The 26,590-nt window shown below is 39.3% G+C and overlaps 1 protein-coding gene across 8 annotated transcripts in view; it reads left to right on the top strand.

Annotated features, from left to right (window-relative positions):
* The window catches only part of plekha5 (pleckstrin homology domain containing, family A member 5), a 322,519-nt gene that overhangs the window by 200,292 nt on the left and 95,637 nt on the right, over positions 1–26,590 (top strand). For all 8 annotated transcript variants that reach the window (XM_080207236.1, XM_080207229.1, XM_080207228.1 and 5 more), the window contains 2 exons: positions 6,253–6,379; positions 25,074–25,178. In XM_080207236.1, the coding sequence (XP_080063362.1) occupies positions 6,253–6,379; positions 25,074–25,178 (232 nt within the window). The remainder of the gene's footprint in view (positions 1–6,252; positions 6,380–25,073; positions 25,179–26,590) is intronic.

Below are 26,590 nucleotides of genomic sequence, written 5' to 3'. Positions count from 1 at the left end.
CTTCCAAGTGCATTCATTTTCATTGGCACACAAACACTAGTAAGCATGATTTAAAAGATTTTTCACAAACTATTTAGTTTACTAAAAGGTAGATGACGGTACACAAATGAAACTATTAAATGGTTCAGTACAGTTCAATTAAGTCATTTTCAGTGATTTTTTTTAAATCATGTTACTTCCAGGTGGAAAACTGCATGCCCGTATTAAAAAAGGTCATTTTGATAAACACTTTATACTCAATTAATAAAACGCCACAAGATTACCACACTTAATCAAATCAAGGAATACGTTTAATGGCAAGATCGAAGAAATGATAGCACTCTGTTACACTGCCTGATTATCATGGGTCTTGAATAATTTTGTAATTGTGATTATGGAAACAGTTTGGTGCGTATTGTGGCAGCAGAAGCAGACCGCCATTGGCCGATGGAGGGATGAGAAGATCCCACTGCGGTCAACAGGACTTCCAGTTCTATGCACCCCCACCATCAATAAACCCTCAGTGGAGATTTGCCACGGGTAGGGCGGGAAGATCCTGTTGAGAAGAATGGCCGAAAAATTCCAACCAATATTTGAAAACAAGTATTAATGGCAACTTGAAGTGTACCCGAACTAGCATAATTACAAGTACATTTTGGATAGAATTTACTGATTATGCCGAAAGTGGAAACTTAACCCAATACTGTTTTAGTTTTAATATAGTTCCATTCCTTCTCCTTTTCCTGATCAGGGTGCACATTTTGTGTAGCACTGAAAGTTTAGATATAAAAGGAGTACGTTTATTACTCTGAAAATTTGAATGCCCATTTTAATTTGATCATTTGCTAATGACAGAGTGGCATCTGAGAACCACAGTGAAATAAGCGATACGATAGGCCTTTGGTCACTATCAACATTGCCAAGATCCTGCCATTCAGAAAAGTAAAATGTTCCTTGTGTGGTAAAAATGGAGGCTTCAGAAACTAAAGCAACCAGACTGTGATGTTTTGAATTTTGTAATCAGAGTAATTATACAGAAAGAGCAAGCACTATGAAGCTTGCATCTCAGCATAATAAAAGTAGCAGATTGAGGCAAATTGGATTAAACTTTGCATTTGTTCCAGCAATATTCCAATAATTGATGTTGGCTCGCCAAAGCTTGATTTGGATGACTAGAATTTATATCTTTTATTATTCAGTCATGGGATGTGAATGCCAGTAGCAATCACAGCATTTATTGGCCCACCCTGAATTGGCCTTGAGAAAGTGAAGTTGAGCAGCCTTTTGAACTGCACCAGTTGTTGTAGTGGAGCAACATCCACAGTGCTGGTGAGAAGAGAGTTCCAGATTTTTGACCCAGCTACAGTGGAAACATGTTGGTATGGTTCCAAACCAAGATGGTGTGTGGCTTGAAGGGAAAATTGAAGTGGTGGTGTTCCTATGCACCTGTTCTCCTTGTCCTTCCATATGGTAGATAGAGGTCATGGGTTTGAAAAATGTTGTCTGAAAGGCATGCTGCGTTGCTGCAGTGCAACTTGTAGATGGTACCCAGTGATGGAGGGAGTGAATATTTAAGTTGGTGGATGGTGTGGCCAATCAAGCGGGCTACCTTTTTTTTTCCTGGTTGATGTCTAGTTTTTGGAGTTAGTGTTTTTGGAGCTACATTTATTCCAGCAAATGGAGAGTCTTCCACATTCCTGGCCTGTGCCTTGGAACTGGTGGCAGGCTGTGGGAAGTTGGGAGGTGAGTTACTGATAAAGAATTCCCAGTCTCTGACCTGTTCTTGTAGCTTGCATTTAAATAGCTGCTTTAGTTAAGTTTCTGGTCATTTGGTAACGCTTTGACCTTTGTTAGTGGGGGATTCAACAATTGTAATGCTGTTGATTGTCAAGGGGAGTTGTTTAGATTCCTTGTTGACAATGGTCATTACCTGTACATGTGTGTCACAAATGTTACCTGCCCCATATCAGCCCAAGCTGGAATGTTGTCCAGGTCTTGCTGCATCGGGGCACAGACTGTCTCACTAACTGAGATGTCACAAATGGTACTTGATACTGCACAATCATCAGTAAACATCTCCACTTCTGATTTTACTATGGAGAGAAAATTGTTGACAAAACAGCTAAAGATGGTTGGGCGTAGAACACTATTTGAGGAACTTTTATCGCGATGTCCCCAGGCTGAGAAGATTGGTTGCCAACAGTCACAAACATCTTCGTTTATGCCAAGTATAACTCCAATCAGTTTTCCCCTTCATTCCGACTGACTTCAGTTTTATTAGGGCTCCCTGCTACCATATTTCATCAAAGCTACCAGCAAAATTAAGGACCCCATGCCCCCATACATACTTTGTACCTTCTTCCATGGGAAAAAGATACAAAAGTCTGAGGGCACATACCAACTGACTCAAGGATGGTGTCTTCCCTGCTGCCATTAAGCTTTCGAATGGACCTACCTCGTGTTAAGTGATCTTTCTCTACACCCTAACTATGACTGTAACACTACATTCTGCACTCTCTCCTTCGGTATGTACGATATATTTTGTCTGTATAGTGTGCAAGAAACATTTGTCACTGTATAATACATGTGACAATAATAAACCAAATCAAGAGGTGGTGTGAAGGCAGTTACTCTTAACTTGCCTCTTGAATTGAACTCTTGTCTCTGTTTGAACCAAGGCTGCAATAAGATTTGGGGACAAGGGGCCTTCATAGAACTAAAACTAGATGTTTCCTTATTTTGCGGAGGCGGAAGCAGCCTGCCATTGCTTAACTGATGATTGAGAGTAGATCCATGGGCAATGATTGGCCAGATTGGATTGTCCACCAGATATCTGTGTTGTAGCTCAGCTGGAACAGCCTGGCCAAGAACATGACTAGTTCATTACTCCAGTGGAATCTTGTCAGAGTATATTGTCTTTGCTGTATCCAGGGCCTTCATCAGTTTCTTGTCTTTTTTAAAGTTTATTATTATTGTCACAAGTAGGCTTACATCAACACTGCAATGAAGTCACTGAAAATCTGATTTCACACGGAGCGAATTGAATCTGTGATGCTGGGGTCCTCAGAAGGAGACAGATTGTCCACTCAGCACCTTTAGCTGAAGATGCTTCAGATATTTTAATCTTTTTTTGGTGCTGAAATACTGGGCCTCACTATCTTGGAGGTTGGAATGTTTGTTGTTTAATTGCCCATCAGTATTCACCACTGGATGTGGAAGCTTTGATCTGATTTGTTGGTTGTGTAATCAGTTGTTTCAGCCTAAGTTACGTTGCTTCCACTTTCTAGCGTATGTGTAGTCCGGTATTGTAGTTTCACCAGGTTGTCACCTCATTTGTACATATATCTGATCCTGTTCCTGGCATGCAAGTATGTGAATTGTTAGTTTTTCTATTCATTTGTGCGTCATGGGTGGTGTTGGCTGACACTTCGTACACATCCCTCATTGCCCTTGAAGTGGCAGTTTAGAGTCGACCACATTTCTGTGGATCTGAAGTCACATGTAGGCCAGACCACATGAGGATGGCAGATTTCCTTTCCTAAAGAAAATTTGTGAATCAGATGGGTTTTTGTAACAATCAACAGTGGTTTTATGGTCATCATTAGACGTTTAATTCCAGATTTTAATTTAACTTAAATTTCAATATCTGCCATGGTGGATTTGAACCTGGGACCCTGGATTTCTGGATTACTCACCTAATGACAGTACCACTACGACACCACCTTTCTCATTAGGAGCGTGGTAGATCACTCATCCACTGAGTAAGATTTTGGCTGATTTGATTGTAACCCCAACTGTACATTCCTGCCTATCCCCAATAACATTTCAACCCCCACTCATTTGCCTAATAAGAATCTATGTAGTTCTGTCTTAAAAATATTCAAGGACTCTGTTTCCGCTGCCTTTTGAGAAAATGTTCGAAAGACTCATGAGAGAAAAAATTCTCCTTTATCTTAAATGGGTAACTTCTAATAAATGTCAGATTATACTTGTATTAACAGTACCTAGCCCCCTGACAATGCTACTTCGTATCACTGCTACGTTCATGCTCTACTGCACTGTTCATTGATCCCCCCAATTTGATTATAATGGTAAAGTGAGGGATAAGCCAAGCCATGAGACTTAATTGTTGTTGAATACAGTTCTGCTGCTGTTAATGACCCACAGCACCTCATGGACGTGCATGAAATGATGGAATGTCTAGCTCATTGTCTCTTGTGGCTGAGATAATGTGCAATAAGTATTCCCAATACAAAATGTTTTAAAGGAAACAGTCATGATTTTCAAATTCATTTAGCATCAAGTTGCCAAAATATTTTTATAATTGGATCTTCAAGTATATCATTGTCTTGTTTTACTTTGCTCTTTGATTTTTCCTTCATTTTAAGTAAGATATGTGCAATTTTCAACTAGGGTAATGACATTGTTTCAATGCACCATTTAAATATAATTTAGTTCTCAGTTTCGATCATCTCCACAACCCCTCCCTCATGTTTTCATGAATTCATAGAATCTCTACAGTGCATTCGGCCCATCAAACCTGCACCGGAAACAATCCCATCCAGGTCCTATCCCTGTAACCCCCACATATTTACCGTGAAGCCCTCTCGTTGCGCACATTTTATGATTGCTGATAATGATGCATTGTTAACCATTCATCATGTGTGCTGAGAGTGAGGTTCCATGAGTTCTCCAGTCTCTCTGTTCAGATGTGAAATTCCACTTCAACTAAGTTCACTATTTGGGGATATTTTGAAGTTAGATGAAACAGCTATGTTCACTGTGACTGGTGATCTGGAGTCTCCCCTCCTCTGAATTTGGTTATGAAGTCAGCTCTCCCTACATGGTCGCAAGAGCTAATTTGTTTAATTAACAACAACCAAGATTCTGTACTTCAGAATTTCATGTCGATGAGTTTTATGGTTTGAATTGTCATCCTGGATTAATCTGACAGAGAGCAGAAGAATTAAAATTATAATGGTGGGAAATTGTGCTTTTGTTCAAATTTTTATTATCCAGTTCACCTCCAACAGAGTTGCAGTGGTGGGTAATGTTTTATTTCTGCGTGAAATTTTCACTGGCCTCCTCACTTTTACCAAGATGTCCCAAAGCATTCAAGGGGGAAATGTCATCGATTCAAAGGGAAAAGAGCAGGGCAGAAGCAGAAATTACAGATGAGGAGGAGAGTTTTTTAGGATTTTTTTTGAAATAGGGTGACTCTGAAGGTGTTACTTCAATACACTCTGCACACCATAAATAATAGTTTTTCTTTATTTGTTCATGGGATGTCAGTGTTGCTGGCTCGGCCAGCATTTATTGCCCATTCCAGAGGGCACTTGCAAGTCAATCACATTGCTGTTGTCACATGTAGACCAGACCAGATAAGGACGACAGATTTCCTCCCCTAAAGGACATGAGTGAACCAGATGGGTTTTTACTCAGGAATTGGTCCTTTATTAACCCTTGAGTGATGCAAGACTGACAAGGCAATGTTGGGGGAAAGAGGTTAGTTTTGTCCATTTCACATTATCTAAAGTGGAGCTTACAAATCAGTTACAATATATTTCAGTAAGCATTACTGTAAAGCTTTATGTCTTATGTGTTAAATGAAGTAGCTTCGAGTTAGTCTCGACCCTCTCGGGTACCAGATTAATCCAGATGATGAATTGCGGAGGAATTCATCGTGTTGTATAAAATGCACAAAAGATCAGTTCTCCGATTTTCAGGGAATGCAATTTACTTTTTCTGAAATTGCAGCAAAAATCTAGCAAACTATTTGGAACCATTTGAAGCTCTGAAAAGTGCATTATAATTTTTTCTGTTTAACATAGACTTGCTGTACATGAACCTACATGTGAACAATGTAAAACTAGCTCAATGATAGTAGAGCAGTAGTCAGTATCAAAATTCAATCTACCATGTTAACCATTTCATTAAATAAATATTTACATTTGCACATCATTGCAAATCTGCTATGAAGAATATGTGGAGTAAAGAGCTATGTTTTTATTATTACCTTTATTATTTTAAGTGTTTTTATTTTTGTTAGAAAGCAATCTGTAGAAAACTCTACAGACAACTGGGTGAAATCACAGTCATGTTTGCTCCATATTTTTTTCAGATCTATTAGAGCCTGAGTGCTTTTTGGAAAACAGTTTGTTCTAGCAGCTAGAAAATAGGACGTGGCTGAAGAAGCAGCGAGGGAATGTTTTCTATTTATAGCTGTGCTGGCATATAGTTGGCTGTATGCTTTCACTATATCCCATTTACTAGTTTCAGGACTGCTGCAGCAATGGCATCGCAAGAGAGAAAAGACCGACCAGTGAGCATGGTGAGTGAAGTTTCAACCTACACGATGGCATCCGAAATGGCATTACTTCCAATGAGTCCTGCAGGCAGGGTGAGTAGTGACTCTTTTTATGGTAATTGTAGGAAATTAGTGTCCAATTTTCACTTGGTTTGCACGAAGCAGACAGTAATTATTCAAAATGAAGTGTTATTTTCATTATTATTTATTTAGCGTCAAGTGGAAAATATATAATGCTTTCAAAACCCATTTTGATTTTTTAAAATTTACAATGAATCTAATAAGTACTTTTAAACAAAGGGCTCTGTAAACCTTTTTGTTCAGTTTCAAAAAGCTGCATTATTACATGTCATTTAATCTAAAGAATCGAATATTTTAATTCAGCTGTTGGTCTTTTAATGCTTCAACAAACAAACCAGCTGTCTTCTGTGAAAATGAATTATAAATCACTTCAAGGACATGAATAACTGATACAAATGTATTGTTGAAATGTACTGTGTTAGAGGAATGGATTTATTTACACTGTGAAATAATATTTATAATTCTCTTGGTCTTTGGATAATGGAAATATAATTACTGTGTTGAACTGTGAGTTTTAGGCTGTAACCTCTGTAATGAACAGAGTTTCTAAAAGCCATGTAACCAAACACAAGCAGAACGTGGATCACAGACGACAGAATAGATTTAATACAAAAATCACAGTGCTTTTGAGCTGTGCACTGCCTGAAAGGATGGTGGGAATAAATTCACGCATCCCTTTCAAAAGGGAATTGTGCCGAATGTGGAAAGGGAAAAATATGCAAGCAAATGCACGTGAAGAGTAACCTGCAGGAGAATGGGACTAATTAGGCAGTTCTTTATAAAAATGCCTGTCCAGGTATGATGGGCTGAATGTCTCCCTTCTGTACTGTATCATTTTATATTTCTATAATAATTAAAATTCTTAGTTCTGAAAGCATTAAAAGATTAAAAGCTTTGCTAACTTTTCTCACACCCATAAACCTGGATCAACTTTGAAAATGTGAAGTTTATGGGTTAGGCTGAATGCACCCTAGGGAGTTTGCAGTAATCAAGTTAAAATGGTAACCCTGTAATCCTTAATTAATAAAGATTAACTTGAGATATAGGGATTACTGTGACAGATTCCAGTGAGTCGCAGTGGTTTCCTCACTAAGTGAATTCCTCAACTCCATGCTGCTGAGAAGTGGGTTCAGTCAGACTTTCATCCAGAAAGTAAATCGGAACTGACTTGAGCTAGTTTTGTATACCTTCCTCTGAGCACTGTATTAGACAGCAGTATTGAACCAGCGAATTCAAGTACCTAATCAGTTTTTAAATTATTTTGCTGCAACAGATTAGACAATTGGTATATGTTTGAAATGTTGCAAAATTTTAAATCAGTTTGGAATATGTTTGAATATTTCTGTGCTGCTTCAAAACCCATTTTGAATCATTGAGCTCTAAGTGGGTTACTCAGTCAGTAATAACATAATCCTGAAGCAAATGAACGGGTTCATGATCGTTTATACTGAAAGAATCTTCCTTATTTTTGCCAGAAAGACAAACTGTGGTTTGAAACTGAGGTATTGAAAATAATTTAGCAATTTCACCTCTGGTTTCATTTTGTTTCCCATTGCATGTTTCCTCCTGTGTCGTTTAAGGGTAACTCTCATTATGCTTGTATCTGTACTGAAATTTTAAAAAAAACTTGAAGCCTGAAGAGGTTTGTTTTGAATGTTGCAATAAATGTGCTGCCACACTTTTGTCATAGTGAATGCATGCACATTACTGAAGAACAGAAATATAATAATGATTTATGGTAGTAGTGACAACTGTAGTTTTAGCTGACTATTCAGTTTGTCATGTTAATGTGATTTTTTTTTTTATTTTCAAAAGGAGTAGGAAATAAGAGCAGGTCATTCAGTCAGCTGAGCAGGTTCAATTGGATAATGGCTGACCTGTATTGCAACTCAACTTCATTCCATGTTATTTGGTATGAATACCTAATCAAAATCTATTAGTGTCAGACTTGAATAAATTGATTCAGCGTCCACAACCTTTGGAGGAGCAAGCTCCCTCCCTCTATCCCTTGTGTAAAAAGAAGTCTTTCCTGATTTCATTTTCAAAAGGCTAAGCTCTAATTTTAAGAGAATTCCTGTGCCAGAGCAACTAGCCTGCCTGTATGTAACCTGTTGAATTCCTTAATTATTTTAAATTTCTTGATTAGATCACTCATCAACCTCCTACTCTCAAAAAAAAAGTACAAGGCTAGTTTCTGCAATTTTTCCTCATCATTTTAGCCCTGATATTCTGGCCAATGCATGCTGTACCCTATTTCTCAGTTGCAATTCTATCAGCCTTTTTTGGTTATTTTTCATACCCGCATCCTTGCTTAGTGAGTTGTGTACATATGACAGATACTTTCCTTAGCTCTCCAGCAGCTACTAATCTCTGCCAGTAAGAAAATATTCTGAGTTCAGTCTTTTTTATGTCCCTTTGTAACCTTGCTCATATATACACAATTTACTGCACTTCCTGATTTACTGTCATCTACAAACTTTGTTATATAACCACTATTCAAGTCATCAATTTAGAATCGAAGAATGGCTACAGCAGAGGAGGAGGCCATTCATCCAATCATGTCTGGAATATGTCTCTGCAAGAGAAACCTCTTTTTTTCTCTGCAACATTCAAGAAGCTTGGTATTCAGTATGAGCTGGAAACATACTAAAGATGCGTAGAGACCAAACATCTGACTGGAAGCGCTGCTAATGTCTACTTGGAATATATCCAGCGCAGTCTTTCAGAAGGGCTTGCCATGGTGGTGAGCAGGACCATGATAGGCTACCAGAACATTCTAAGGAACTTGTTTGGAGCATGCATCCTTCTAAAAAGGAAGGAAAACCAGACGTTTAAAGTCAACAGACATGAAACCACTTATGCCATTTTCCATACCCTTCCTCCGCCACATTCTCAGCACTGAATTCCAGATCCTAATCACTCACTGCCTAATGTTTTTCTTCATGTCATCTTGGTTCCTTTGTCATTTAGCTTAAATTAATTGCCCTCTGGTTCTCAACTCTCATCAGTGGAAGCACTTTCTCCCCATCTAGTCTGTCCAAACCTTCTCTAAGGAGAACAGCCCCAGTTTCTTTCATCTGTCCTGAAACAATTTTGGCAAATCTTTTCTGTATCTTTCTGAAACATACATAACATATGCTCAAAATTGGACACAATAATCTCGTTAAAGCCAAATTGACGTTTCATAGAGGTTCACTGTAACCACTTTGTTTTTGTATTCTGTACAATAAATTAATAAATCACAGGATCCCATATGTCACATTAAGTGCTTTTTGGAGAACATTAGAGAAAATGCTGAAGGAGGGGATTAATATTCAGAGGGAAGTCATGCCTAAGAAATCTGTTGGGATTTTTCAAAAATGTGAACAAGTGTGTTGATAAGGGAAGTTGAGTTGATATCGTTTATATGGATTTTAGCAAAGCTTTTGACAAGTTCACACATGGGAGACTACTTGAGAAGGTTAAAGCACATGGAATTCAGGAAAACTTGGTGAGATGGATCAGAAACTGGCTCAGTAATAGAGCTCAAAGATTGTGGTAGAAGATTGTTCAAGTGACTGGATGCTGGTGTCAAGTTGTGTACCACAAGGTTCAGTACTGAGCCCTTTATTGTTTGTTAGCTACATAAACATATAGGTGAAAATGTGTGGGGATTGCAAAGGAAATTTGTAGATGATGAGATTGGTAGGGTGGTTAATAGTGAAGATGATGGTGTTGATTATAGAAAGATACAGATGGTTCAGTCAGTTGGGCAGAGCAGTGGCAGATGATATTTAACCCTGATAATTGTGAGATGATGTACTTTGGAAGAAGAAATAAGACGAGAGCATTTAATGAATGGCAGGACACTGGGAAGCTCAGAAGAACAAAAGGGATCTTGAGATAATTATTCACAGATCCCTGAAGTTGGCAGAGCATGTGAATAGGTTAGTTAAGAAGGCATATGGGACATTTGCTTTCATCAGTCATGGTATAAAGTATAAGAGCAAGGAGGTAATGTTGGAGCTGTACAGTGTTTTGGTTAGGCCACAGCTGGAGCATTGTGTGCAGCTCTGGTCATCTCACTACAGGAAGGATGTGATAGCACAGAGGAGGTTCACCAGGATGTTGCCTGGGATGGAGCATTTGAACTATAGAGTGAGACAGGTTGTCTTGGATTGTTCTTTTTATAGCAGAGAAGACTAAGGAGGGACATGATTAGGGTGTATAAGATTATGAGGGAAATGGACAGGGTGAGCATTGGAGCAATTGTTCCCCTTGGTTGAAGGTCAATTATGAGGGGGTATAGTTTACATCAAGGGGCAGAATGTTCAAAGGGGATTTAAGGAAAAAACTTTTTCATTCAGAGTGGTGAGAACCTGGAATGTACTGCCTGGGAAGGCAGTGGAGATCAGAAACCTTACAACTTTCAATAAATATTTGGATGAGCACCTGAAATATCATAAAATTCAGGTATACAGGACATTCACAGGAAAATGGAATGAACACACCTTTCATGGTATTTATTGTATGTGTGGATATGATGGGCTAAAGGGCCTTTTCTGCAATGTATGATCTGACTCATGTTCTGCCACATTCAAAGATTTGTGCACACATACCCACGCCCTCTGTTCCTCTTTTAGAATTATATATTTTATTTCATTTTACCCCTTCTCGTGCATCCTTCCAAAGTGAATTTCTCAACATTTCATTGTATTAATTTTGATCTGGCATGTGTCTATGCATTCCACCAGCCTGGCTACATCCTCTGTCACTGATCATCTCACAGTTCATAATACAAGTTTATTTTATTATCCACAAGTTTTGAGATTTGTGCTCTATACACCAAAGTTCAGGTCATTAATCTGGTTCAAGAAAAGTGATAATCTTAGGACTGATCCCTGGGAGATCCCACTATATATCATCATCCAGTCCCAAAAAGAACCAACAAACCACTGTTTACTGAAACTCAACTAATTTTGTGTTTGTGCTGCTGCTGTTCTTTTTTATTCCATGGGCTTTAACATTATTGACAATTGTGTTCTTTGTCACTTTACACACACCTTTTGGAAGTCCATGCACATCTCATCAAAAAATTCAAACAACTGAGATAAACATGATTTCCCATTAACGATATATATGACCTAGCCTTAAATATGTTGAAAAGATGAGCCCCTCTACTGATCACTAGGGTACACATCTTGTCACATCCCACCACATCTGACAAAAAATCCTTTATCCTTTATCAAAATCCAGTCTGTCTGCTACCTTGCAAGCAACTACTACCCATGTCAATTAAAGTTGTCTTTAAGCATGCTTCACTTTCCCTTTCCTTCATTTCCATGTATTCATTCTCACCTCAAAATGCCTCCATTCTGTTGAACAAATGTTGACATGCCTTTGAAAAGAATAGAATACAGTACAGATGGAGACCATTCAGCCCATCGAGCCTGCACTAACAGCAATCCCACCCAGATCCTTCCCCATAACCCCACATATTTGCCCTATTAATCCCCGTGATATTAAGGGGTAATTTATCACGGCTTATCAACCTAATCCACGCATCTTTGGACTGTGGAAGGAAACTGGATCACCCAGAGGAAACCCACTCAAACACAGGGAGAATGTACAAACTCCACACAAACGGTCACCCAAGGCCTGAGTTGAACCCAGGGCCCTGGCGCTGTGCTGCAGCTGTGGCGCCATGTTTTAGTTTATTTGCTTTAGTTTATTATATTTTTCTTTTGTAATCGTAGTTGATATCTTGATTATCTGGTTTCTTCTTTCTTGAATAGTTTTTATTGGCGTTGTAATGTTTTTTGTGATAATATTAAATGTCGCCCAAAGAACTCAGTGCATTCTTTATTAATAAATGGAGAGTAATAAAAGAGCTTGAGAAGTTACAGTTGAGAAAGCAATGACTGTGACGGTTCTTCAAAGTTATGAAAGGTCAATGGGATAAATATTGATGGATTGCTTTGACGTGAGCAAGATTGAGACCAAAGGGTCTACATTTAAAATCACCAAGACATTAAGGGAAATTTTAATCGTTAACTTCAGGTTAGAATTTAGAAATGCCTACCAGAAACCATTGTTGAATCTCGTTAAGAAAGTTTTATTCAAAGTAAATTTGCTAGTTCCTTGAAAAAGAAGAAAAATGCGGATGAAGAATAAGCAGGCATATAGGATTAGACAACATTTCTCCAGATGTGTTAATAAGATCAGCCACCCGTCTTTTTATGTTGGCTATGTCCAGATTTTTCTAATTTTACAAGCTTACTCTTCTAATTAACTATAATTTGATTTTACGCAGAGGTCACACTATAATCTTTCATCTTCTAATTATTTTTGTTTGGCGTAATTGGTATAAATATACATGAGTTAATGGCCCAGGTTTCAGCAAATGAACTGCGAGCATTGGTTATTATACTTGCAGCTCTCCGTTGACTTTTCTTAATGAACTTTTAAGTGATAACCTATGGTCATCAGGGGTCTGAAATTAGATCTGTGAAAAGGTCAAGCAACAACGTGATTCTTTAATCAGTCAGAAGAATTCTTAGCGAGGCTTGCAAATTTTGACCAGGTAGTCTCAAATTTGAAAATTTGATTCAAATATGAAATAATTTACTGAAGTGGAATTGAAAGGCAACGAAATGTGGGATTAAGAGAGACAAAGAGAAAAAATGTTGAAACGTTAATTTTAATTTTAAAAAATCTCCAATAATTAAAATCCTGTAGTATGAGAATCCAGAAATTGCTTTGTATTAATTAAGGTTTATCACGTCATTAACACTTCACATACCTGAATTGACTCATCCTGACTTTTTCCGGTGTTTTTAATGGGCAAGTCCTGCAACTTCGTGACCCTCATTTTTAGTCTGGATTTTGCCTTAGAAATAACGTTGCTGATACGGGAATTGGACAGCAACCTCCAGCGCGCCCACACATTCATTTAAACTTGGAAAACAGGAAGTTTCTATTCAATGTGCTCTGCCAAATCTCTCAACAAGATACCAGTGTAACAAAAATAGCAGCAAAGTGGGAAAAGTGTACAGCAACCTATTTAACCTTATGTTTCATAGTCTCTTATTACAAATAGCTCACTGTGTTACATCCAAGAATTTCAAATTCAAAATTCAGCTTCTAATCTCAACCCAGCAAACTAAACTTGATTACATTATACAGAATACTCATGTTTAATTTAATTTTATTTCACTGGGACCTATAAAAGCCAAGGATGGTCAAAGGAGTAGGGCCGACTAAGGACTAAAAATAAAATTTACACACATGGTGGGATTTTCAGGCTGCTCTCGCCCCAAGGCTGAAAGATCCCGCCCATAATCAACGGACCTTTGCTTGGTCCGTGTCCCTGCCCATTATGATTCCCATGGCAGGCAGGATGGGAAAATTCTACTTATGGAGTCTGGAGGTATGGCAGGTGTTAAATGAATACTTTGCCTCTGCTTTTATCAAGGCTACCCATTCCATGGAGATGGAGGAGGGATCTATCCCTAGAAGGATTCAAAATTAATGAGAATGTGTTGAAATGACTGTCAGTGCTTAAAGTTGGCAAGACATTAGGACCAGATAAGAGAGATCCAAAGATATTGAAGGAAGTGAGAATGGAAACTACAAGGGCATCGTCTTCCAATCTTATCTAGGCTCAGAGGAGCTGCCAGAGAACTTGAGAATTGCAAACGTTACGCCTTTGTTCAAGAAAAGGTGGTAAGGATAGCCCCAGCAAATACAAACCAGTCAATTTAACATCAGTGGTGGCAAGCTTCTAAAATCAATTAGCTTTGAGAAACAATAGAATTAGTAATTGCCTGGAAAAATGTAGGTTGATAAGGAAGAGCCAGCATAGATTTCTGAAAGTGAGATGGTGTTTAATTAATTGTTGGAATTTCTTGAGGATTTAACAGAAAGGGTGAAGAGGATAATGCTGTTGATATACCATACATGGATTTTCAGAAGGCATTTGATACAGCCACACAACAGACTTGAGAAAAGTTATAGTTCATGGAATAAAAGGAGCAATATCAACATAGGTACAAAAAGTAGTGAATAATCGAAAGCAAAGAGTAACAGCTGATGGATATTTTTCAGGCTGGAAGAAGATTTACAGTATTGTTCCTCGAGGTTGGTTATTGGATCCTTGTTTTTCCTAACATACATTAATGTTCTAGATCTTTGTGTGCGGGGGGCAATTTCAAAGTTTGTGATGGTACAAAACTTGGAAGTATTGTAACTGTGAAAAGGACAGTGTGGAACTTCAAATGCACAAAGACAAATTGGTGCAGTAAGCAGATAAAATTCAATGCAGAGAAGTGTGATGCGATATGTTTTGGTAGCAAGAACATGGAAAGACTTTACAAAATAAGGGGTAAAATTCTTCAGCCGGTGCAGGAGTAGAAGGAACTCGCTGAATTTATACAAAGCACTGGTTAGACCTAAGCTGGGGTATTATGTATAGTTCTGGGTGCCACACCATAGGAAAGATGTGAACACGTTAGAGAGAGTGCAGAAAAGACTCGCACGAAAGACTCCAGCAATGAGAAACTTTAGTTATAAGGGTTGGACAAAGTAAATAGGGAAAGCTGTTCTTGCTTGTTTAAAAAAAAATCAAAAATGAGAGGACACAGATTTAGTGTTTTGTAAAAGAAGCATGGTGTAAGAAAGACTTTTCACAAGTGGTTCGAGTCTGCCACCTGGAAGTGCAGCAGAGGCAGGTTCAATCGGGGCGTTGAATAGGCCATTAGATGATAACTTGAATAGAAGCAAAGCATAGGGGCACGGGGAAAAGGCAGGAGAATGGCACAAAGTCATGATGCTCATTTTGAAGAGCTGGTGCAGTTGTGATGGACTGAATGGCTTCCTTCTACTCTGACAGTTCTGTGATTCTGTGAATTGTGTATTGTGAAGTTAATGCACAGTTAATAGCCATAAAGGTATTATTCTGCTACATGATATTGCATTCAATTGATTTTTTTTTCATTTTAACATTCATACAGTCAGTTTTTCATGTTATAACTTTACCTTGTTGAATCCCTGCTCATCTTCCTTCACGTTAACACTTTCCCTTGTTAAATTGTGCAACTGCTGATTCTCCCTGCTTCTGTTTCTTTTTTGGCTACTCTCTTTTCTATAAGAATCAGACAGTAATAAGTGAGAGGAAAAATGTGTTCACTTTGAAGTATGAATTAGATCAAACTCTCATTTTTAAAGAACAAGAAAACAAATGTCCAAATTGATACAATAACATCCGGTCACACATCAACGTAAGAATAAAACTGGCAAGGAATAAAAGGAAACCATGATCTCTTTATTAAAAAAAAGTCAAATTCACTCTTTCTGGGTACATTAACTGTAGGTGACTGAGTCGTTTACTCCAGAATTTCTGTTGGGTCATTTGTGCTGACATAATTTGTGGTTTTAGTCTATCCCATTGCCGCCGTCGCCACCACCACCACCACCACCACCCCAACTCTGAATTTGGATGCATGCCAAAAGACGTCAGAGTAGCAAATGTAACATCTATTTTCAAAGATGAAGGCAAAGTTAACTAAGGTAAATCGAGGTCATCCAAGTTTAACGCCTGTGACATGGATTTACACACTGATGCAATTATTAAATATCTGGCTGGAAAGAAAGTAATTAGGAAAGGTTAGCATAAATTTCCAGAAAGAAACTTTTGAGTTTTTGGCAAATATCATGGATAGGAAACGTGCAATGGATGTGATGTATGATGTGATTCTAGACGATGTGCAACACAAGAGATTATCGACGGTGGTTAAGGTTATTGAATTAAAAGAAGGAAAAGAAATGTGATTATTGGTCAGAAATGTATAATCAAAGCAGAAATTAAGGACATTCAATTGATTGCATTTGTTCAGTGATGTACATGGTGAACCGAAACAGTGATTTGGGTACGGGGTCAAAGGGAGTTGTCTCCAAGTTTGCAGACGATACTGAAACAGCAAGTGCAGTAAATCATTCTGAGAATAAAAGGAAATGTGAGAGAATACTGATGAGATGGATGAATGGGCAAAAAAAGTGGTGGTGTCAGTGGGAGGGAACATATTTTGCTTTTATAAAAATAAAAGTAATAACTGCATTTTGAACAGCAGGGAGCTATGTTATGTGGAAGAGCAAGGGTTCAGGTACACAAAGCAAATGTTCTTCCTTCAGTAGATAACTTTTTTAAAAAGAAAGCTGGTGGAATATTTAGTTTTATAGTTAGAGGTACATCATATAAAAGTAGAGAAAATAGAGATATAATGGTGAATCTATATAAAACCTTGCTACAATCATAACTGAAGTACATTGTCCAGTTTTGGGCTCCACACAAAACAGAAAGATTGTTGACCCACTAGTAGAGAGGTATTGCACAGATTCTCTAGGATGCTGCTTACTGTTAGCTAGTATAGTTACAAAGAAAGACTTGAAACTTTGTTAGAGGTGAGGGAACAAGGTACCATTGATAGTTATAGATCACTTTTATTAATTACGGGACCTAGAGTGAGGGAGTGAAGGTGGGAGTTTAAATGCAAGAGGCTTGGGACAGAGGCTTGCATAGAGATGTGACGTGTGATATTACACTCCTTGAATTGGCCATTGAAGCAGTGTGGAGGGTAAACAATAAATAATCTGGTTGGGCTGAAAGGCCAGCTTCCTCTTGACATTTCTGTGTAAACTATGTACAAATGTCCATCAGTATTAGGTCTATATCCTACATTATTGTTAAAGGCATAATGTTGTTACTTTGTGCTTGTCTTGTGACATATTGCTTCAATAAATTTGCTAAGAGGAAAATGCTACTGCTTTTAGGCTGTAGAAAGACATTAGTAAACAACAGAAACTGCACTCCAGAGGCAGTGCCATGGGAGGAATATCACTTTCGTTTCATTGGTCTGTGACTTCACCGCTGCCCAGCGTTGGTTTAGGGGAGGTGAGGTGGGGGAGGTGTGGGGGAGTCCCTGAAATGCACAGGGAAATCCCTCTGGTAAGGGTTTATGCGACAATTGTCCAGAAATGCTAACTTCCCTTTGACAAATGCATTGTGCTGGGAACCTCATCCCAGTAAAAAGTCTGACAACACCAGGTTTTAGTCCAACCGATTTATTTGATAGTAAACTCACAAGCTTTCAAGGGGACTCCCTCTTCATCAGGTGAATGGAGAGTTCTGGCCTCGGACAGAGCATATAAAGCACAGACAGTTTAGAGATTACTGATTAGAATGCGAATCTTTACACCTAACCTGCTGTTCAAGTCCTAAAGTGGCCAACAATGTGTGTGGAAGGAGCACTGATCACAGGTTAAAGAGATGTGTATTGTCTCCAGACAGCACAGTGAGTGAGGTTTTGCAAACCCAGGCAAGTCACGGGGGTTACAGATAGTGCGACATGAACCCAAGATCCCTGTTGAGACCGTCCTTGTGTGTGGAACTTGGCTATCAGTCTCTGCTCAGCGACTCTGCGTTGTCGTGTGTCGTGAAGGCCGCCTTGGAGAACGCTTACCCGAAGGTCAGAGGCTGAATGCCCGTGACCACTGAAGTGTTCGCCAACAGGAAGAAGACGACGAACATCTCGCCAGGGCCATCCCCACACCCCCACTTCTTGCCTTCAGACAACCACACAACCTCAAACAGACCATTGTTGGCAGCAAACTACCCAGTCTTCAGGAGAACAGTGACCACAACACCACACAACCTTGCCACAGCAACCTGTAAGAACATAAGAAATAGGAGCAGGAGTAGGCCATCTAGCCCCTCGAGCCTGCCCCGCCATTCAATAAGATCATGGCTGATCTGTCGTGGCTCAGTGGCTCTGCAAGACATGCCGGATCATCGACACGGATACCATCATCACACGTGAGAAAACCATCCACCAGATACATGGTAAATACTCTAGCAACTCGGCCAACATTGTCTACCTGATACGTTGCAAGAAAGGATGTCCCGAAGCATGGTACATTGGGGAGACCACGCAGACACTACGACAACGGATGAATGAACATCGCTCGACAATCACCAGGCAAGACTGTTCCCTTCCTGTTGGCGAACACTTCAGCGGTCACGGTCATTCAGCCTCTGACCTTCGGGTAAGCGTTCTCCAAGGCGGCCTTCACGACACACGACAGCGCAGAGTCGCTGAGCAGAGACCGATAGCCAAGTTCCACACACATGAGGACGGTCTCAACAGGGATCTTGGGTTCATGTCGCACTATCTGTAACCCCCGTGACTTGCCTGGGTTTGCAAAACCTCATTCACTGTGCTGTCTGGAGACAATACACATCTCTTTAACCTGTGATCAGTGCTCCTTCCACACACATTGTCAGCCACTTTAGGACTTGAACAGCAGGTTAGGTGTAAAGATTCGCATTCTAATCAGTAATCTCTAAACTGTCTGTGCTTCATATGCTCTGTCCGAGGTCAGAACTCTCCATTCACCTGATGAAGAGGGAGTCCCCTCAAAAGCTTGTGAGTTTACTATCAAATAAATTGATTGGGCTAAAACCTGGTGTTGTCAGACTTTTTACTGTGTTTACCCCAGTCCAACGCCAGCACATCCACAACCTCATCCCACCCACTCCTCCCGCAAACCAATTTGGATTTTTGATAGACAGTTCCTCTTCTTCAGGAGTCCCCTGAAACTCTGACCTACCAGGAAATGTTACAATGATTAAAAGCAGCCTAACCCCTGGGTAGTGAAATCACTGACCACCTCCACAATCTCAGACATGCTCCAAACCCCACCGTATAACTTAACTAACCATCAACCGCTTACCACGCTGACTACCTCTGATTCATCCTTTCCTTTCATACGCCCTAACCATTCTCCCATCCCATGCTGTGATATCCCTCACCCAGTTCTTACTACCTTACTCCATGCCACCCTAATGTCACAAGCACCCCGTGACACTCTACAACCCAGTTTGATTTCCCACCTCACCCGCCCTGTGCTGCCCTGCCACCTCACCTGTCCTATGCCACCCTGCCACTTCAGCTGTCCTGTGCTGTCCTGTCACCTCGTCCGCCCTGTGCTGCCCTGCCAGCTCACCCGCCCCCTGCCTTGCTACCGCCTCACCTGTCCCACCACCCTGTGCTGCCACGCCACCTCTGCCACCCTTGTGCTGCCGTACACCTTAACCTCTTACCTATCTCCTGCCACTGTACAAGCCTCATCCACCCTACCACCTTGCCTGCCCTGTGCCATCCTACCATGTTATCACTGCCACCCGACCTCCTCACCCACTCTGTCACTCTACTCCTTTCCCTTCCCCTGCAACCCTACTCCTTATGTCCCATCACCCAGTCCCTGCCACCCTCTATTAGACCGTCCATTGGAAGATGGACTGAAAAAGATTTGGAAGTTGGTAACTTTTTGTGTGAATGATTTTGGAAATTGGGTTTTGACCCAGATTACAACCCTTGGGGCAATAAATTTCAATCGAGTTATCTTCGAAGGCAAGGATGATTGTAACGTTCACTAAAAGCAGGTCTGAAAAAACAACAACATGGAACTGTCTAGTAGTTAAGTACATATGGTTGCGTAATATAATGGCACAAAAACAGGTCATTTAGCCCAACCAATCTATGCTAAAGTTTGTGCTTTGTTCAGCCTCCTTCTGTTTTTCTTCATCTGAATCAATCATTATAACCCTCTATTCTTGTATGTGTAGAAGAAACAGGGAAACTTCTTTTTTGCTTGTGTAATGAGTTGGATCATATGTAGATTTAAAACCAGTCTTCCTTAGTGAAGTCCTTTGTTTGAGGCAAATCCCTGCTGTCAACTGATTTCATCAGGTGTAAGTCAATTACCCTGAGACTGATACCGGAGTTGAGGGGGTTGAGCTATGAGGAGAGGCTGAATAAACTGGGCTTGTACTCATTAGAGTTTAGAAGAATGAGGGGAGATCTCATTGAGACTTATAAGATGATGAATGGGATGGATAGGATAGAGGTGGAGAGACTCTTCCCGCTCAAAAAAGACAGTAGGACTAGGGGGCACAGCCTCAAGATAAAACGGGGGTTTAGAACGGAGTTGAGGAGGAACTTCTTCATTCAAAGGGTGGTGAATCTCTGGAATTCTCTGCCCGTTGAAGTGGTGGAGGTATTTTTAAGACGCGGGTTGATGGGTTTTTGATAAGAGAGGGGATTAAGGGTTATGGGGAGAAAGCGGGAAAGTGGAACTGAGCAGCGACAGATCAGCCATGATCTTATTGAATGGCGGGGCAGGCTCGAAGGGCTGGATGGCCTACTCCTCCTAGTTCTTATGTTCTTATGACTCCTGACCGTTGATTTCCTAAAGTGTTAATCAGACTTGTTCCTCTTCCATTCTTGCGTATCTATGCAAATCTTTCTCTCACACAAACACGTGTACACGCTCTTCAGTTGTTTTTTTGTAACTGTATTAAACAAAGCTGTATTCCAGATGAGTTCTGTGAAAATAATAGTCCATTTTTCCTCCATGTTGCTGTTAGCATTTGGAGGTTTGCAGTATTGAACTTCTTGCTGTATTACTTTTGCACATGTGGCAAATTAGGACAAAATCACTTTTGTAACTTCTTTTGTTACAATCTTCCTTCAAACTGCCGCAAAATAGTTCTTAGATGATCGCTATTTTAATGCTGATTGGCTTGCAATGTAGTCATATGAGGGTGACCCAGTGGTACAGTGGTTAGTACTGCAGCCTCACAGCATCAGGAACCCAGGTTCGATTCTCAACTTGGGTCAGTGTCTGTGTGGAGTCTGCACGTTCTCCTGTATCTGTGTGGGCTTCCTCTGGGTGCTCTGGTTTCCTCCCGCAGTCCAAAAGACGTGCTGGTTAGGTGCATTGGCCATGCTAAATTCTCCCTCGGTGTAGCCGAACGGGTGCCAGAGTGTGGCGACTAGGGGATTTTCACAGTAGCTTCATTGCAGTGTTAATGTAAGCCTACTTATGGCACAAGTAAATATGGTATAACTTAAAAACTTTAAGTTGAAATCAAACCCTGGAGAAGAAATTTGGCAACATAGAAAAGAAAGTAGTGATGTGAAAACAAATCCACAATTTCAGATTGGTCTCAGAAGTTTTGTGTCAGAGCACTGCTCGCTAAACTACAGGCCTCCAAGTAATAATGAAAAATTGAATTACAATAGCCTTTCATTGTCAGCGCTTCTTGATCAAGGATCTGATTTAATAAGAAAGCTGTGTTTTTGTCAACTGTGGTTTGATCTTTTTAATAATTCAGTGTGCATTTCGTGAAGTAACTGGATTATAAATACATTGCTTTTCTTGTATGTGTCAATGTGCTTGACAGGGAGTCAAATTATACACTGAAAAGCAAAGTTGAGTATGGATATTCATCAACATCAAATTGATGTATTATCAAAATTTGAACTGATATAGTTTGAGGAATCCATACTGTATCTTGTTCTGAAGATTCAACCTAATCTGAAATGTCACTTCATTGTACTTTCAGCTGTGAAGAGGTTTTAAATTGGGCACCTGTATTATCTGCTGTTCGAATGAATCATGCAGTAATAGGCTCTGTAATTTCAAGAGTTGTTGATATTTAATTTTTGGCATTTCAGTTAAAACAATAATTTAATGCTATTATGACAGTACACTGAGTCATTTAAAGTCCTGAACAATGTTCTATACTTTGTAAGTATTAATTCTTTGCAAGCTAATTTGTAAAATTTCTATAAGTATTTTGATACAGTGATATGTAAATATTTATTCAAGGTACTGCTGGAAACAGTGGAAATGTAATTTCTATGCCACTAAGATGTGTTACTAAGGGACAACTCCACCTGCTCTTGTTGGGTCTGACTATAGCTTTTTGGTGAACCGGTATCACAGTTTATATTTTTATTTGCCACCATAGTATTTTCCAAAGTTATATTCAAATATTCTACTACTTCCCAGTGAACTGTCCAGTAAATCTGTGGTCGAGTGCAAAAGGTTACACCAATGTAAAATGGATCTTTTTTATTGACGGTGGGATGGGTATGATTGCATTGTTATTTCAGCATTAAACTGCTGTTACATCTGGTTATCACCTTTTATCTTTTTCAGCTGATATATCATGAATTTCTATTCTATTGACAATATATAGCTGACTGTGCACAATTACTGCTCCAAATTGTACTGCACGTAATACCTAAGATAGTGTACCCTGCATTACTTTGATGTACGTAGAGTTGTGCTACATGTTTTGTAAGAAGTTGAAGTGTTCGTTATTATTTGGTTGACATGTTGTAGTGCACCGCTGTTAATTTAAGGAGTGAGACTGATGCCATTGGGCAAATACTAATACTGTTACAGTGCCATGCTGGCTTCTCAGTACAATGGGACCAGCAAAATGCTATTCCATTGTATGACCGGCACTATTGTTACTTATCTATGCAAGTGTAAACTGAAATGCTAAGGGAACTTCAGTTTGAATAATTTTAGAAACATGAAGGTGGTATCGATGTCCTGGTATACTGAGAGCATTAATGCATGTTTGAACTAATAACTGAAATCCATGATTTCACCTAACTGAAGGGAAGATGATGTCAATGATTACCAGTATGAAGTTTCATGACACAATGCAGGGTCTATAGCAGCCTCATTGTTCTGGACCTTAAATTATTATCTTACTAATACTAATTGAGGTTAAAATGTTAAGAGGAAGAGCAGATAATGCAGTGGTAACTATTAATGCCTTAGTGACATTCCTCTGGAGTTCAAAACATCATTCTAAGTATTTTTATACAGTGTTTGTTCAAGGTGTTCCTTGTTCGACCATTGATGGGACAGCGTGTGGTTAATTGCTGTAACATTTCAACATTGCTTCTTTGAATAATGACTGGATCAATGAAGTAGTGAAAGGTTCTGTGACAAGAGCACTCATTGCTGGTGAGGAGACAACTCCAAGCTTTTCTCTCCAGCCTAGTCCTTGATGGATTGGCAGAGGAAAGGCACAGCCAAATTGTTACTTCAGACAACTGCAAGTTGGGTAACAACAGAACTTGGTTCACCTTCAGTTTTGATTTGATGAACTTAGACCACTGGTTACCATTTGTTCAGTGGTGCATATGTCAGTCAAGATTGAAACACCAAGGGATTTGCATTGATCATGCTTGCTTTATAACTACATTGCTTGTTTGTTTATAATATCCCACAATGTGAGATTGATGATGTCCACTTGTAGACGATTGAGTTTCAATGGGTGCTTTTAAATGCAGCACCTCCAATAATTAGAAGGGATGGCTAGTAATATATTGTGGTATGGAACCATTTTTAGTTCATGCCTATTGTTCTCCCCCATATGGTAACTTGACAGTTTTGACTTGATCATCAAGAAGAACAACAAAGATACGAAAGAACAAAGTAGATTGCTTCCTTTATGTAGACATAAAAGGTGAATTTGAACTAAGCTGTATAGTTATCCTCCAATTCTCATGTCTTAAAGTAACCAGCATCAATTTGCTTGTGGCCTTCCTGCCCCACTTGTTTAAGGAACCAATCTGCAGAAGAAAGCTTGAAATGGTCTCTGTACCGGGAATGAGGGTTTTGATCACAGAGTCTTTCTTGTGGATTAATTAAAATAAATAATGCTCACAGGACACACAATGATGTGAGGTCTGCAGGACATCTGGTATAAATGCTGAGCTCAGTATCTGGCTCCTCAACTATAATCTGTCCTTATTTACGATACAATACTCTTAACTATTCCATCACTGCTTCCCTTGATTTACATTTCCTTGCAGAACTCATCATTCCAGAGACTTGATGTCTCTAACTTAAGAGTTCTATCCCCTTTACTCATAAGCTGCCCGTTCAACTACAACTAGGGTAAAAATAACTAAGGTAGATAAATTTATCTATCAGCAGGGCAGAGCTACACAAACAATAAGCAGCTGCCTTTAATGACTTTACAAAAGAGCCCTTGAGGACGAGAGTTGATTTTAGACCCATTCTGAATGGTGTTTCAACAATCTTCTGTAGATTCTATCTCAGAATAACAATGCAGTTCTCAGTACTAGATGGAAACAAAGCATAATCTAACTTCATGTAGCTTCTCTAGAAAATCCATGACTGAGTGGGAGGTGCACCTGTGGTCAAACAAGACACTAAGCAAAGTTTGGATATGTGGTAAGGGTTTCAGCCCTAATATGAAAAATGAAGAGGAATGGTTACCAGTATTTCTAACTTGCTGTGTAGTTTGAATGAAATTTTGTAAAGTAATTCTCTAAAAACAATGATTTTACAAATATGTAATACGTATGTTCTAATACTTGTCCCAGACCCTTTATCCGATATCCAGAAATCTGGAAGGACCTGAAGACCAGATCCTGCCCTTGAAACTACAGTCACTATCAGACGTTGCTCTTCGTCATATTTGGGTCATGGTGCGCTTATGCTTTGCTCTTTGGGTCTAGCATTAACAGTGGAAACCGGCAGGTCTGCCCCTCATCCCCTCCTTTTTTTTGTCATAGCTGGGACCAGCTCAGTGGAGAAATCGGCCTAGTTTTAACTTATCCTCTTCCATCTGTCCACCACCGCCCTCCCCCCTCCCCCCACCATTGCATAACAATCACTGAAGTATTTTGATGCGCCATTCAACTGTACAATGCAAAGAATATTTGGCTTCAGTTTTCTTATTTCTGTTTTCTGTAATGCTGTAAGATTTATTTGGCATACCTAAAATCATTTTTAATTGACTCCGGTATTTGTTCTCTCAATCCTTATTCAGTCATCAAGATCTTCAAAGAAAATTCATAATTTCGGCAAAAGGTCAAATTCTATTAAGAGGAATGCTAATGCACCAGTGATAAAGCGTGGCTGGCTTTATAAACAGGTATGCATCGCCGTTTGGATTATGACATTACCGTGGTCTTTGTGAGGAATGTATTTTTATATATCGCATGTGAAACAAATCAATTTATTTCTCAACAGACATTGATAAATTTCAAGTTTTGAAATAATGGTCAAACATTAAAAATATGCGTGTATACTGAGAAGAATAGTATATACCATCCAGTTACCCATCCTCCCCCCACCAGGATATTTCAGCCATGATCTTTCAGGTTTGTTGTTTGATAAAATAAACTGGGAAACAATTGTTTCCTCAAATGACAACTGAAAAGACCAAAGAGAGATTTTTCTTGAGGGCAGTGATGTTGAAGAGCACACATCTACTTGGAATAATCCAGGGACATACGAAATCCAAGAAAATAGATGAGAAAAATGTCCACATTATCATATATTACTAATTTATCCAAACGAGCACAGCTCCCACAGTACTACCGTCCACTGTTAATCATTTAAATACAATTGCATCAAAATGATAGAATTTCAGACTTGCATAACCCATAGCAGTCTCAAATTATCCTTGCCTGTTCTTTTAACATCAAAAATTATATTAGACCATCCACTTTCTAATCCAGCAGTCACTAATTAAAATCTGTGAGACCTAGTTTTCTCATAAATCAATTTTGTTCACTCTGGGCAGGATGTTATTTTGTGCTTGATTTAACATTGGATTAATAAAAGTCTTGCTCCTTTAGTTCCTTCCTGATGCTGTGAGATGACATAACTCACTGGAATGGAGGAATATGCAGAGCCACTGAAAAAAATACTACTTGTTGGGCAAGTCCTGAAGTTTGGAAAACATATGCCACTTAACCTCATACCTGCAATATTGGTTCTTTCTATATTCTCATCTATCTCAACTGAGTTTACAAAAGCAATTTATTACTTGCCAACTCAAGGCCGCACTTTGACTACACTCTACTTAAAGTAATTAAATCTTGATTTTCCAAATATATTTTTCTGAATTTCAGGCTGCATGATTTTGTAGCCTTTAAATCTATATCAACCCACTACTAGGGTTCTGTTTGTTTAATCCATTCAGAATCTTGAGTATTTTTCTAATATTTTCTTGAGCCTTTTCTAGCATAAATAGTTCTGCTGAATGCACCCTCAAAGCCAAAGTGCTCTGACTGTAATATAGCAACTAAAATTATGCACAATATCCAGTCGTCAACCTTTTGTATAAACCATTTCCCCAGATGTGAACCCTTTTCCTCTGATTGTACAATGCCTAGCCAAACTGTTCTAGTACAGCTCGAATACTGACGTCTCCTCAGGAATGTGGAACGTTACCCAGGCATGTCCTATCCACAAAAAGCAGCACAAATCCAAGCCAACCAATTACTGCCCATCAGGTGCCATTGAGTACTATCAAGCAGCACTTACACAGCAGACTGA

This window comes from Carcharhinus amblyrhynchos, chromosome 19 (genome assembly GCF_965287045.1).
Source record: "Carcharhinus amblyrhynchos chromosome 19, sCarAmb.v2.hapA, whole genome shotgun sequence".
NCBI lineage: Eukaryota > Metazoa > Chordata > Chondrichthyes > Carcharhiniformes > Carcharhinidae > Carcharhinus > Carcharhinus amblyrhynchos.
Note: the sequence above shows the minus strand (reverse complement) of the source record. Positions and strands in the feature narration are given on the sequence as shown.